General features: G+C 33.2%; 1 protein-coding gene across 3 annotated transcripts; it reads left to right on the top strand.

Moving 5' to 3' along the window:
- Positions 1-250: 250 nt before the first annotated feature.
- On the top strand, positions 251-14,276 carry LOC130612150 (rho guanine nucleotide exchange factor 39-like). Of its 3 annotated transcripts, XM_057433447.1 has the most exons (17): positions 251-405; positions 495-605; positions 5,442-5,515; positions 6,513-6,605; positions 8,142-8,357; positions 8,443-8,561; positions 9,059-9,129; positions 9,389-9,520; positions 9,720-9,754; positions 9,903-9,985; positions 10,564-10,654; positions 11,101-11,183; positions 11,401-11,509; positions 11,814-12,047; positions 12,519-12,713; positions 12,793-12,860; positions 12,939-14,276. In XM_057433447.1, the coding sequence occupies exons 3-17, from the start codon at positions 5,444-5,446 to the stop codon at positions 13,012-13,014; spliced, it is 1,677 nt and encodes a 558-aa protein (XP_057289430.1). In that variant the 5' UTR covers positions 251-405; positions 495-605; positions 5,442-5,443; the 3' UTR covers positions 13,015-14,276. The 3 variants fall into 3 exon arrangements, with proteins under 3 accessions (XP_057289430.1, XP_057289431.1, XP_057289432.1); XM_057433448.1 differs by lacking the exon at positions 495-605; XM_057433449.1 differs by lacking the exon at positions 251-405 and having other exon boundaries at positions 446-605.
- Positions 14,277-16,211: the final 1,935 nt, after the last annotated feature.

Raw genomic sequence — 16,211 nt, 5'->3', positions numbered from 1 at the left:
TCGCTGTTTTTTAAGAGACACGAAAAACACGTCAGAATTAGAAAACTACATAAAAAGTATTTTTGTAAAGAGAGTGGTGGTTTTGTTGCCTGTATCAAAACACAATAATTTAAGTTTAGTCTGGTTTGTTATCCAGAAAAAAAACACAAGAAAAATGAAAATTTTAACATTTGTCACTACCCTTATACTCGACGTCCGGCAAATTGGAGTCCCGCGATTTATTAAAAAACAAAATAAAGCTTCAACAAAATGACGGCTGTTTTGTGTTGTGTGCTGTTTTTTATTAGGTTGTTTGTATAATATGAGAGATTTGTTGAAGCATGTAGATTTATCCCGGCCAAGCTGTTTGCGAAACGTTTATATATTATTGCAATATTTCGCTTAATATCGCTTCTATTAAAATAGGTGAGAAAAAAACTGCCTGCCGTGTAGCTAGCTAGTATATGGTTCAAAGTAAAAAGGTCTGTGTGGTCATCCATCCTGTTTCTTTTCAGCCTATTCTACGATTAAAATGTTTTTACCAAGGAACATAAAAATTCGCTGAGCATTTCTTCCACACAATGGTCCTAAAGAATCTGGGATATTCTTGACATGTGTTTAGATTGGTGAGTTTGGTCTTGGCAACCTCTTTTTTACCACAAGTAATATTTCAGGGGCCCTTAAGGTTATAAACTTCTCAACAAAATGGCAGCTTTTCCAACATAAGGAAAAAATTGAAGTACTGAAGTTATTGACCTACCATTGCCTCGTACTGCTGAATGCATAGATAATTTAACGTATGTGCACAATCCTGTGCTGGTTGTTATGATGTGGTTGTTTTTTCTTCATCATTTTTTTAGCTATGTTTTTCTAAGGTAGTGGGGCCATGTATCAGCAAAATAAGTGTTAAAAATAACATTTGTTGCTACATCACTAACTTTTAACACCTCCCCCCCCTTCCCTGTAGGTTTGGAAAATTTTATTTTACTGATTCTAACTTTAGTTATCCTGGATGCCCGTTCTTACTTGACTACCTATGATAATAAACGCCTCTCTAAAGTATAAATTGTAAGCTTCTTTTCTGTATTAAAAAAGCAAAAAATTAATAAGGCTTTGGCTATAGGTAACATGGATATTTCTTATTTTTTGAAGAAATAATCTCTTGGCAATAATATAGTGATGAAGACCCCCTTCTCTTACTTATTATTCTGCATGCTAAAACAACTTCGACATTTGCCAGGGCAATTGTGCCAAAACTGTCATTGTTTGGTTTGAATAGAATAACATTAAGTATTTGCATGAAGAACACAGATTTGATCCATGGTGAAACTGCGATAGATAGATAGATGTGCATATTTTACATGGCTAGCCTCACAAATATCGAGGGATATACCCCGTCTATTGTTTCCAGGAGGGGCCATGGCTTAGATGGAGAATCCTAGAGTATTTAATGCTCATTTTGAGCTACGCAGACCCAATTAGAGCCCGCGCTCTACTAAACAACTCCCGGCAACATCCAACGGCCCACACAGTGTGCCATCTTCCCAATTTCCCTCACATGGCTTGGGTTAACCCGGGGCTATGGTAACATTCACTCGCCCATGTTGAATCACCGTCAAGAGGAATCGAACCCCGGTCTCCCGCACAGAGTACGAGAGCTATAACCACTAATCTATGGCTTCACTAACTTTAACCTTACTGATGCCAATCTTTGTAATAACTACAAGGCTTTGTTACAGAACAGTTTGATAGTGATGTTTTATAGATTTGTTAAAAGAACAGTTTTCATATTATTATATACTAGCCGTTAGCCCATGGAAAAATCCATGGGTTTTCTCGTCCTTTTTATACCGCATTTATACCTGCACAGCTAAGCTACCATTTTGCGTGACAGAAAGACAGACAGACTTATATGGGTATATATAGATAAGCAGGTTTCTCATTTTGAGGTACCTGATCGCGTTCCTACGCCCTATCGTGTACCTGAATTACGTAAGGTACGGGAAGAACTGTGTACCTCCGTTGACAGATTACTTCCTAATAAAAAATAGAAATTGTTGTTTTATCTATGTGTGGTGGTCTCTTTATTGCAATAAATCCACATGCTGTGATGCTAGCAATGTTTAGTTTACATTCTTTTCTTGGTCGGACACTTGTAGATCTCAGAATTATTGAATAATCCTAGTCCTTTTTAATCCATGAGCAAGCCTATTCATAGCCAACCTGACCATCCTAGCTAATTCACCGAGTCCTGACTTAGTTAAAAGAACTACGTAGACACAAATCTCTTTTGCCTGGTCCCTTCTTCGTTGGTAACCAAGTCTTACACAAGAAAACCAGCCATGCGATTCTTAACTAATGCGAAGGTGAACCCCGACGGTGCATGGATAAAGCAAGTCTGCAAACTGCACTTACAGGCGGAACAGACATTTTATCATGGATTTAATTATAGATAATTTCTTCATATGACAAAAAAATTAGAAACCATAGGACTTCATGGATCTTTTTATGCCGCAAGTGTTATTCAAACAATTTTAAAAACGAAAACGTGCTGTTGTTGTCTGTATAAATTTTGTAAAAATGTGGTTGAACTTTCTGATCAAATTTTGAAGTTTTATTTAAAGGGAACCCGAGGTATAAAATGATGTTAGACTTTTATTATAGAGCTTAAAAAGTTAGCTAACAAGTCTTTTAAATTTTTTAAAAAGCTCTTTTCGTTCGCAAGATTTCACATTTAAAGAATTTCAGATTTTATTATGCTGTATGCTGCAGATATTATAAGGGTTAATTGATTAACATAAATTTTATTGCCAAAATGACACTTGCTAGCTCGTCCCAGGCCTCTTAAATTTTTGCGGACAAACTCATAACTTGGGGTCTGCATGTCGGTTTGCAATCAAATTTTGTGAGTAAACATATAGGGCTTATACAAGCTTACCCACAAAATTTGATTGCAAACCAAGTTGCAAATCCTGAGTTATTGAGTCGTCAGCAAAAAAATAAGAAGCCTGGGGCGAGCAAGTGAGTGTCATTTTGGCAAAAAAATTTATGTTAATCAATTACCCTTTATAATATCTATGCATTGATAAAGTTTGAATGCACATCACTTAACAGGTCTAAAATTACTGATGAAAGAAAATGTCCAAATTTGCTATTACTGAAATATATGACATCATAATTCATGCAGCATAATTAAATCTGAAATTCTTTAAATGCGAATATCTTGGGAACAAAAAGAGCTTTTTAAAAAATTTAAAAAGACTTGTTAGCTAACTTTTTAAGCTCTATAATATAAGGCCAACATCATTTTATGTCTAGGGTTCCCTTTAAGCCATGTTGATAAAGATTTTTTTAATTCGAAAACGAAGCCAGGGTTCGAATTAGAAAAGTAAAGTCGGTTCGCAAAAAATTCGGCACTTTGTAACGAAGTAAACCACTATCTAGATGTGGCCTGGGAACACCATAGATCAATTACCATTGGCTTGTTCATTAGTAGCTACTTGTTTTTTGACAAGAATTTGTATTTTTTTGTGACCTGTGAGCTTTAATTTTACCTGCATTATTATTTTTTTGTTGGAGACAAGTGGGGGACGTTCAAACTCGTGAACCCCAAACACAAGAACTGAGCGTCTGAACTAGCGACTCTCTCAGTTTTAACTTTCTTGTCTCTGATAGCCGAAATAGTGTTGCAAAAATGAAATAAGTTTATTTTTATAGCATGCTGTAAAAAAACATTCAAAAGGTAATCAATGTTTCAGAGGTTCTTGACCAGTTTTAGTGAACATTACAATGCAAGTTAATTACAGTATAGTGATTAAAGTTGCTTTCACAAAAAATATGTTTGTTTCAAACATAAGTCTTGTAGTAAAATGCTGTTGACAGTACTGTCCAGATGAAAGCGTGCGTGTATGCTCAACTTAAAAAATAATTGCTTTCATTCAAAAACACAATAGGATAGCGAGTTTCTTTCAAATCACACGAAAATAATTGCTACATGTTAAATTTTTAAACCTGCGATCTATCGCCTATTTTCGTTCTTAATTTTTAAAATGCGATCTAACAAAGCTTTTCTATTGCAGTTCTTTGTTCTAAAATTTTTAACACCAATCTAAAAAAACATTTCTATCGCTGTGATCTAAAAAAGCATTTCTATCGCCGTTCTTTGTTCTTAAATTTTTAAAATGAGATCTAACAAAGCTTTTCTATCACCTTTCTTCATTCTTAAACTTTTTAAACGCGATCTAATAAAGCATTTCTATCGCCGCTTAAAAATATTCGATTCACAGTTTTGTCATTTTCTTTGCAAAGTGATTCGCAAAAATGGCATTTCAATTCGCGAATTGCGAACTGCTAATTCGAACCCTGAAGCATATTTTTGCCTATTTGCTTGTGAGGACTTGAAAAATAAACAATAAATTTGTGAATATAACAGTATAGTCATGCATACTATTTTGGACAAGTAGAAAAGGAAGTTAAGATTGAGAGAGTTGCTATCAGAGACACTCAATCAATGTGTTTGGTTTTCATAATTTAAACGTCCCCCACTTTTCTACCGCAAAATGAATGTGCAACAAAGATTAACCTTGGAGCCTGTATCACACTTGTAACGTGCGCTGTTAAACAAATAATAAGCCATTTTAAAAATCGCGTACCCAGAGCAAATGAGGTACGCTATGCAATCGCGTAACATGGTCAAATGGCGTACCTGATTGACCACGTAAACACATAAAACGAGAAGCCTGTAAAAGATATTGTGTTTCATAGTTTGGCACGAACAGATCTTGTTTGCTAAAAAAAAATGATCAAAATAGATTCTGCTGACAACCCCATTAGTGCAAGTGGATGCAAAAATTAGTGCTACATTACTAAAAGTTGACTTTGAATGACCTTGAATTTAATTGATAAGTGACACAAAATGTTATTTTTATTGTCTTAGGTTGGGGAAAACATTGTAGTTTTGAATATAGAAATGTATACCTGTAGATTAATATACCCCCAAATCTTGACTAATTCTAATTTTTTCAGTACTTTTTTTCTAATTGGGATACGATTCCTCTGAGCAGGAACATTCTTGCACAGCCTGCTAAATATGTCTAAACAAATGACTATAGTACTAGGTCACTCCACTTGCTTAACTTTCAAGCATGTAAGCATATGTGCAATTTTTAGGCTGGTGAACTGTAGTTGCTGAGTAAGCATATATATATATATATATATATATATATATATATATATATATATATATATATATATATATATATATATATATATATATATATATATATATATATATATATATATATATATATATATATATATATATATATATATATATATATATATATATATATATATATATATATATATATATATATATATATATATATATATATATATATATATATATATATATATATATATATATATATATATATAGCTTTATATATTTTTTTATTTCTTAGAGATGATTAATTCACATAATAGTGAAAGTTCAACATCAATCAGTAGCAATGAAGTTCCTCAAGAAAGTATCAAGGTATGAAGTCTTTAAATACCAAAGCTACTGCTATCAGCTAGTGCTTTACATATGTTTACCTTACATAAACAGATAATTTTGCATGGTCAGTTGGAGATTAATCTTGCTATTTTATTTTCATATAAACATAATGATAAGTGCATCATAAAATTTAAATTTTAAGTACAGGACTTAGATCTCGTTTACACGCAGGCGGGATGAAATCTCATCCCAGGATGAAACTTGTCCCAGGATGAAACAAAAAGTGTTTGCACATGAGCCTCATCCCAGGATTAATTTTGCTAACTTTGCGTATCATAATTCGAAGTGATATCTTTTAATTTGTGAGTAAAAATGTCAAACGAGAAACGCAAAATGATGGGGCCTGAGAGTAGAAGTGTAATATTGTTGATCACAATTTTATCGACTTTAAGTATAGCATCTCTTCTGTTACAGTTGCATATAGTATTATTAATAAAACTAGCAGAACAACATAGAAACAATGTAATTCTTCTGAGAGAAGCTGTTTTTGCTAGAAATAAAGCATTGGCTAGATTTAGATATAAAAATAGATAAAAATGATGAATAATTGTCAAAGTAACATTGAAATGGCTTGCATTTTTAAAACACTTTCTCATGTAGAAACATAAGAACCATAATAAATGGTCCAATAATAGATGAAATTGCATCCCGCCTTAAACATGTAAACATTGTGAGGACTTCCAGTAGACACAGGAATGAACTCATCCTGGGACAAAACTTATCCCGGGATGAGATTTCACACGTAAACGACCTCTTAGAGTTTCATGTTGATCGATTATCAGACACACCCAATTACTTGCGTAAATTGCTTGTGAAAATTTTTTGTATAAAGATATCTATTTTGATAGAAGTAAAGTTATCACGTATCACATCTTTATCATCATTTTTACATTACATAACACAAAAATAGAGTGATGCCTGACTTGTTAAATTGATATAAAGCAGGTTACTTATTGATTTGTTAATTTCATTACAGGAGAGAAGTATCAGCAGAAAAAGAAAAAAAATTTTGAATGAAATATACGAAACTGAGAAAACGTATCAATACCACCTCATGCTCCTAACCACAGTAAGACAGAAATAAATGTTTTATTCTGATGTGTATTAGTTTGTGAATAATCAACAAAAGTACATTGAATAAACACCCCCACACATCTTAGTTCTTTTGACAATTTAGTCTTTCTAATTCAATTCGCTTTATGTCAATTGGCGATATTCCCTTTGCTGCTGTGAGATGCCATTTAAGGGAGAACATAGAAGTGGGATTCAAGTTACATCCATGTTTAATAAAAACACACAAAAATTTGCTATGTAAACAAGAATTTCGGCAGCATTCCCATCAGTAACTGTCAAGTAGGGACATGAATTAGGAAGACTATTAGAGACGCACTTATTTGCTTTGGATGCTGATTTGAGGACAGTGCTTCTTCGGTTGAGAAGGAAAAAGTGAAGTGTTGTAATACAAATAATATCTTGAAGTTGTCACATGATATATCAATATATATTATATATTTATGATAAGTATATATATACATATATATATATATATATAGACGCTGAATTTATTTATTTTTAAAGAAGAAATAAATATGTTTATTCATTAAAAAATAATTACAATTTAATTGAAATATAAATAATCTAAGGTTAAATAAAATGAAAATTAATAAAGAAGGGACAGTATAGATGCCAATGTTTGACTGAATACCGTAATGCTTTAAATAAACGCCCAGGGCGTTTATTAAATTTTTTGACATTTTGGAGGGGCTTCTATTCAAGGGGAGGCGTTTAAAAGAGGGGACGATTATTAATTTTTTACACTTCGTCTCTTTTGCAGTTTTTAAGGATACCTATACTATATATCTTCACAACAGAAAATAAAAGATATTCACATGTTTTAGAGAATGAACTTCAAAAGCGAAAAGCTGAATTTTTAACCTTAAACCTAAGATTTAGGAAAAAAGTAAGTAAGTATACTTCTACTATTGCCTTGCATAAACTTCCTTATGAGATCTATTTGAGGCGGCTGTTTATTTAAAAAATGACTGAAAAGGAGGGGCGTCTATTTGAGGGGAGGGGGGGGGGACGTTTAATAAATGGGGGGCGTTTATTTGAAGCATTACGGTAGAAGAGAAGTGCGCATTTGTGACTAAATAAAACAAAAACTTTTATTCTGGCATCTACACAAGCAAGATCAAAATCATTAACCACCCCTGTGTGCAACTTGGTATTCAAGGCCTCTAAGGCAAAGCAAAGCAGATTTCATTATTAAGAAGGAGAGTTTACATCTCATCCAATTCATTATTTTATCCTATTGTTTGCTGGATTTCTGTGAAATTTTTTCTGCAAGAAATTTGTAAAATACAGAGCATTCTTTGCTCATTCCCCCGTTTATGGAAAAGACAAGTGGGGTGAATGGGCCATGTTCGTTATCTAATACACGCTGATTGTATTTACGTTTCTTTAGACACTTCAGAAGGGGTGTTAAGAGTGAGAGCTCTTAATTAAGGTTCGGTGTGGGGAATTACTTTGGCTCCTATGTTGACAAAACTTGGCAGTTCAGAAGCTACCTTTTTAACAACGAATACCACATACCTCTTATCTTTAGTTATTTTTGGAACCAATCAAAGTATCCTCTGTGTTATCACCAAGATTGATTGATGGGATTTTTTCTAATATCGAAGCCATCCAATCTGTGTCCTCACATTTACTAGAATCAATGGAAGAACAAGGAGTTGCTCATGCTTTGTTGGAGCTTGCACCGTTCATGAAACTCTACTCTTTGTATGCAAATAACTTTGATAATGCTAATAAACTGTTAGAGGTATTATAAGTTTAGATTTTTTAATTTTTAACATAAACATAAAGGTATTTTTTTTATGTTTTGTTTGTGTTTTCTAAATCTTTAGGAGCAACAAGTAAAAAATCCTGATTTTTCGAGGTTGTTGAAGTTTCAAGAGAGCAGAGAGGAAATGCAATCTTTAAAGTTCAGTGCTCTCCTTGTAACACCTATTCAAAGAGTTCCAAGGTATTGAAAATTATCTTTGTATTTTTTTGTGTGCCTACAAATGTCCAAGATATGAAAGAGAAGTTTCATTGAACTTAAATGATTATAGTAAAAAATTTTGGGAGCATAGAAAGTATTTTTAAATGATTTAACAGTTACATGCTTCACAACCGTAGACATGAATATTTTTTTAATCTGATGTTTAGGGCGAAAAGAAGCGGGTTAAAATCTAAATATTGAGTTACAATTTCGATGTTTAGATCATCCCTTAAGTTTTGTTAACTCAGTCAGGAGAGTGGGGCAAAATTTAGAATTAGTCAGAAATTATTAAAGCTTGATTTGAATAATTTCGGAATTTTATGATTTTATGAAGGGTGTTCTGAAATTGCGTATACTTTTTTCTTTAAATTTATTAGCTCTTTAATGTCTCGGTGTTCTAGTGTTTGCTAAGGTTTATTATTTTGCTTTTTTTTCTAACGCAGTTGTAAAATATTTATGTTGCTACATGCTTTTATTAGATATCGTCTTCTGCTGGAGAATCTTTTGAGCAAAACCTTTGAATATGATCCAGATTTTTCAAAGTTAAAAGGTAAAATTAGTCTGTTTATCTATCACCTTCATAAATTTTCAATCTTACAATGTTGGATATGTATTTTCTTAACAATAATATTCTGAGCCTCAACTTAATAGTTGAGGCTCGAGAAATAATTTCGTTTTTTTTATGTCATTCTACAACTCTGCAAAGCTTAATTGGGAGGGAAGGGAGGGTCAGAATCATTTCCCCATTATCAGAATTAGGTTGAGGCCCAAATAGCACATTATATAACCATTTTTTGTTTATATTTTAGATGCATTCGAAAAGATATCAAAAGTGGCAACCCACATAAATGAGTGTGTGAGGCAACATGAAAACTTTCACAAAATGTTATCTATACAAAACAGTTTTACTGGCAGTACAGCTCCAAAGATATTAGCACCAGGTATAAATTAGTGCTCAACATTGGTTGCTAGACGGTTTATACAGATGGAAAAATTCTACTGTTTTTTAATCCCATCAGATATAAGAATCATTACATTAAAATTTACTAAAGTACTTATATGCCTGTTTTATTCCAAGAATATTACTTTGAACTTTGCGTGGTGTATTCATAAACTCTTGTTTTTTTATGTTGTTCTTAGGACGATATTTTATCAGAGAGGGTGTTGTAACTAAGGTAAGTTTTACTTTATCCATTTTAGTTATAAAATTAGCTACTATATCTAATGTTAATAAAACTAAAAATCAGAACACTGCATCCAATGTGGTTAAAAATTAGCTTCTATACCCAATTTAAAACTGAGCACTCATTTAATTTTTATTAGATAAGTGAACGAGGCAGAGCAAAAGAGAAAACATTGTTTTTGTTTAATGATCTACTTTTGTGTGCAAAGAAAGAAACATCCTGGTGAGTTATTTTGATGTTTATTCACTACATAAAGTTTTTAAAAGGTTGCTATGTGTGCATTACTATGAATATTCAAATATTTATATCATTATGCTATGTGAGAACAACAGGATTCCTGGGCTCCATCCAAACTCCTTGACATGGAGGTGAATCACAGCATATTGAATCCAGAACATGGCAAGGCTTCTTATATAAATACATTTTATTTTTGGCAAATATTTATTAGAGTGTCTGAGAGCTCTGTTGACCGGACTAGCTCACTTATCCAAACATCCCTTTTTCCTGAAACATTCTAAGTTCTTTAAAAGATAAGAAATCATGTGTGAATCCTGTATGGACTAGTAATATTGTTATCAATGCACTACTCAAGCATAGATTACATAGACCATACATTTTAGCAATCTAATCAAGTCAAGCTTGTTGGTGAATGTTGATGTTGTTGTTGTTTTTATGCCTGAGCTGAATCATAAAGTACTCAATTTTTCCTTTAAATGAAACACGTGGTAGAATATTAAAATTTTTGATTTTCCCTCAGTTTTGAGCTTAGATGATATGTGATGTATATTTATCTATTCTAGCACTTACCGTTGCTGTGATATATATCCATTAGTCAACTGCATTATTGAGCAAGTGATGGGTAACCAAAGTAATGGGAATGGTTTATTTAAGGTTGGAAGCTTTGTTGCGTTTTTATGTTGCATGCATTTTGGGGTGGCCTAAGACCTTGTGAACTGTTATACACGCTAAGATAAAGTATTTCACAAGCACATTGTTGTAACCGTTAGCCTTCTCTTCACATGTTACTCAAAAATACGCCAGCAGGGCGAGACTTTTTAACAAAATACTACTACTGAGAAACACGTCCTTGCAATAACATAAATGCTGCATCTTAAAATGCAGGGTTTATTGCAAAATATGTTTTTTTTGTACAATGTTTATTAGTAATTAAACTTGATAAAGTTTAAGGAGATTGTAATATAGATTTGGTACATTGTAGCTAATATGCATTACAGAAGATATTATGCAATAGCAACGCAATGTCTACTGACAAAGTGTTCACAAAAATTTCTAATTTAACTTTTAGTTTTGTTGAATATGCCACTATGTTTGTTTAGATAATTTGTAAAGAAAAATCCATGTTGTTATGCTCGAAGTTTGAACAGAAATCTTGGAGTCATGATATTAAACACGCCGTTAGGTAAAAAAGACCTTTTTGTGTCTCTGTTTGGAAATGAGGCTCAAATAAGTACTTATTTAGTCTTCTTAATTTTATAACAAATGCCATAAAGTATTACTGTTGCACCACCAGAGCAGTGTCTTTCCTATTTGACAATATTAGTTTCATCAGCATTGTATTTCTGCTTGAAGGAACATGAATGTTTTGTATCTGCTAAAATTTCTTATTTGTGTTTTAGTCAGCTTCATTCGAACTTAGCATCATTGAAACGCACAGATTATGTTATTTCATCATCTGTACCGCAAGATCTGCACAGGTTTCAAAATAAGAAATCTTCCTCTGTTAAAGTAAGTAACAAATAGTCGTGTAAAAAAAGGACAACTTTGAAATTTCACGAAATGGTTTTTGTTTTATACGATGTAATCTAATATCTTTAATACTCGCATAAAGAATCACTGATAATTTATAATTATAAAATTAAAGTTTCAATGTAAAAATTTCTTGTGGTAATATTTGAGTAAAGAATTTTGCTAGTTGTGACCAAGTCTTGTGATAGAAGAGGACTTCAATCTAGCCTTCTATGTGAATTATTGCTGTTTTAAGTGATTTTAAATTTTCAGCTTGTAGTTCTAAAAATGTTTTTTTACGCAGGGTCTTCCATCTACTATCTCCTCTGCAAAGTTGAAGAGACTTCCAGATCTTGCAAGAAGTTGTACAATGCAAGCAACCAGCAGCGACTTGCAAAAACGGTGGACGTGTCCTAGTATTGACGCAAATGGGAATTACATCGGTGATGCAAACAAACCAAGTTTTTCTTTTAGTGAAGATACCTTTCATAAGTTAACCTGTTCAATCGATACTGAGAAGTCCAGCATACTGGAGGAGGTAGTTTGATTAACCTTTTCAATTCAATTGTCTAATGACGTTGTTATCGCTACGTGTAGTTTAAACCCTATACCGAAGAGGATTTCACCAACTGAAGGCGATTCCTCCACCAACTCACTTTCATTCCAATACATACTGCCCAAAGAAATCATTAAAACAATTTTATCGACTCACAACAATCAGCGACAAAACCACCCCCCTCTTAGGAAATCTGCTGCAGTCAGCACATTTTTATTCCTGCCAAATAATGCCTAATTTAAGGTGTGAATTCAAATATGTCCCTAATAGTACAAATATCCCTGGCTATATTTTTAATATTTTTAAAGAAACCTTTAATTGGAATTAAATGTGCGGTGGAAGTTAAGAACTAGACCAGGTCTTTGTTGTGTACTTTCCCGAACTTTTTACATTGCTTCATAACAAAGAATGGAACTACCGACAAAAATAATTAACAGATTTGTTTTGTTGTAGAAATCATCGAAAAAACGGAGTGGATCTGCATCCAGTCAAAAGGCAAATTGGACTCTTACCGAGTCCTCTATTGTCGAAAGCCGCCGTCCGTTGCACGTGTTAACTAACGGAGCGAAGAAATTAGGTTGCAGCTCTACGAAGCGTAAACAACAACGACAGGATCAAAGGAATTCTTTATCTCCTTATTCAAAAGAGGTAGAAGCACCTAAATTATTTTTCTATAAACTTCTTCCACAATAAAATTTTATTGCTTTTTTATTTTGGCTGATTTTAGAAAGCTTTATCAGGAAGGATAGTTAAAAAAACTGGAAATCTTGAGTCGCTTGATTTTACAAACTCAAGGTAAGTGAGAATGTTTATAAAAACGTTTTAGTCTTTTTCACCAGGTCCAATTGATTTTTTGCGTTATGATATTTCTAGGACTTTCGATTTTGATAATGTCGCGGTGGACATTAAGGAGGCTGCAAATAACAATAACGGCTGTGCCGTCATGTGATGGATCATATCATGGAGCTAATGTTGAATATTTGGATCATACTTAAATCACAAATTATTCTCCCCACAACATTTGCTACCGTGTTTGAGCATAGAAAACTTTAAATCGATGGATTACTTCGTAATCTTCACCTGCTTGGTGTATGACATACTTTATTTTTATCATATGTTGTACAAAACTTAAAAAAACAAATAATTTTAATGCGTTCTCTCATTAGTTGGCCGCAATATAATGGACGCCACACAATTAAGAACAGTTTATACATTTTGGCAGCGAATAGTTTTTGCCAGCTAATAATACTAGACATTATATTTTTATTCGCAAGTAAAAATTTCTAGTTTGTAAAAATTTCTAGTTTGTAAAAATTAGTAGACGTCGCCTTTTGGTGAAATTTAAAGCGTTAATTTTGACAGTAATTTTATCTGGCGGACTTTTTACCGACAATATTGGGTTTGATAAAAGCACATTTTTAAATATTGTTTCGTATATTCATGTGTTGATTTGTTATATTTTTCTAAGGTAATTTATATTTATACAGTGGTCTCTTTCTATCTTGGTCACCTGTAATATAACTGATAATCTTTTCTAATTTTAAGCTAATTTTCACTGTGTATCTCCAACTTTTCTTTATCCGAACAAATTTTCTAGTTTCTTGTGAGCTCGAGATAGAGTGGGACCACTGTGTTGCATTTTGTACAGTGTGTCGTATTATATCTGTCCCGTTATAATTATTCCATTTGAAATTAATTTTAGATAATTCGAAATTGTAATTATTTTTGTTACTCTTATTTTGGCATAGCCTTTACTTCTTATTTTACTGTAACTCTATAAACTTACGGGTTGTTTACATGAGAGCAGGGGGAGGCGGGACGGAACATTTTCCGGGATCCCGCCCCTATCATAATTATACTAAAAATCACTTTGTGTTTATATGGAAAATCTTTGTCCTACCGTACCGTTTGAGCCAAGCGAGAATCCAGCTCAGGCTGGACGTTTTTCTACAAAAAAATACGCTATTCTGTGACGAACAAGATGCTTTCTACATGTTTCAATTAAAACAAAAAAGCCATCTCGGGACACTTTTTTCCATATAAAGGCGTGACAAAAATCATCCCGGCAAACGTCTTCACGCAATTGTTCCGTCCGCCTCTCATATAAACAGCCCCTTCGAGGAAGAAGGTTTGTCGTTTTTTCCTCTAAGTTACAACATTTTGTGAAGTTGCTGCTTCATTTTTGCTGTAAATATCACGAAAAAACCTCAATATTGTGTTTTTGTTGCTCGTTGAATTGCAAAAATCCATCATGTATAAAATTATGTGTGAATAAAAATAAAACGGCGCTGTCATATATTACATCAAGAATATACAAAAACGTTCCTTATTCTTTCTATAAAGCTTCTAGCGGGTCTGTTCCTCTCACACGCGCATAATTTCTTTCGACAAATCCACGTGCACGATAACATCTATCTAATAAAAACGCATCGAATTTCTCAACACTGCCATATTTTCGTGCGCCGGCGTATTTAATCGCAAGCCACGAAAAATAAATGGTACCACGTTCGATTCTAGTAGGGTACAGGTTCATCATGTCTCCATAACTCTCCATATGAAATACCTTCTTTATTTGGCCATGGGGTAGATCATTCAAACGTCTAAGATAACTCCCATTAATCCTTCTTTTAACACGATGTCTACCGAACTTCATCGTTGGAGTGTGACGACTCAAAGCTGACCACACGAGTAACCAAGATGGGATATTCTTTATTTTCATTTTGTTATAATATCGCGCGTAAATATACGAGGCGAGAATGATGCGCGAACAGTACAGCAAACGGTAAATATCTTGATACGAGCTAAATTTGGCGTGTGTACTTAGGTGGACATCGAAGTCTTGTGCACATAGCCTTCTCCATTTAGCGTTAAATGAAACAACCGCTGAATAACACCTGTGACATGTCTGTGATACTGATAACAAGCTTGTCATATCGCATTTCCATAGAATTATTTGCATTACTTCCAACGGTAAGCCTACAATAAGACATGGGTGGCTAAAAGTTATACTTACAACACACACATCAGTTTTTTAACAATACGAGTCTCTTAGGAAGCATTTTCAAACGGCGGTTGTGGTCTGAGTAACTCTGTGAAAAGGTTAGAAGGGCCACAAATACCTTACCAAATAACTTTTAAACCAATGTCTTATTTTAAAAATTGTTGGCAGATATAACACCAATCTCGTCCCCGCTTTACCATCAAAATAACGCAAACACAGGCTAAAATGCAAAATAAAAAGTGTTTGGATAGCTTTTTTTGCAATCATGGCCTAATAATATGTGTTTAGTGTAAGAATAGCATAAGAAGGAGACAAGTTGATAAGTGATAACAGCATGTAAGGATCATTTCGCGGTGTATTAACTAGAATTGTGTTCATTGTACATTCATTAAAGCTCAATTTTATATTTTTTATTAGTCAACGCTATGTAGATTAAAAAACAGAGTGTCCAGTGAATTCTCTGGGTCAATCAGAATTTACAGACCTAAAACCCCAGAGTAGGGCATTTCTCCCCAATCTGATTTCATTTCACCTTTTCTTATTCTTATTAAATTCTATCAAGAAGATGCAAAGTCTTCGTGTTCTTAAACAATCGAAAGTTATTGTTTCTGCAGGACCTAAATTTGACTTGTTCTCTGTCAAGTAAGTGTGGTACATACTTACTCCAATGATTAATTTTATGGCGAGTTTTTGAGATAGAGAGCTCATTCAAGAGAGGTGCTTATTAACTAGGGCGCTTAATCAAGAGAGACGCTTATTAAGTATTACTTAGAAGAAAAGGCTGTAAATCAATTCAAATAGAAAAGAAAAAGAAAAAATACAAAAACTTCATTTTATAACTTACAAAAACCTGTATTTACAAAAGGACAAAATAGTCATAACCTAATTTGTTTGCATTGCTTCGCCTTCTTAAAAAACCTATTTGCAGATTGCCTTCTTTGAAAATAGAGGGAGGGATGTTGTTCGAGAAAATAGGGTAAGTAATAACAAGCAAGTTTTCCAACATATCTGATTTGAATTGACACCATCGTGGGATAAGAAAAAGTGATATTTTTTTGGTGATATTACCTGCAAATATGTTAGTGTGTTCGTTTCCACTTCTTGTTTCTCCATTCCCTGTTGCAACTATTTCGCATTTCATATTC

This window comes from Hydractinia symbiolongicarpus, chromosome 10 (assembly GCF_029227915.1).
Source record: "Hydractinia symbiolongicarpus strain clone_291-10 chromosome 10, HSymV2.1, whole genome shotgun sequence".
NCBI lineage: Eukaryota > Metazoa > Cnidaria > Hydrozoa > Anthoathecata > Hydractiniidae > Hydractinia > Hydractinia symbiolongicarpus.
The sequence above is the reverse complement of the archived record's forward strand: the minus strand, read 5'-3'. Positions and strand labels throughout refer to the sequence as shown.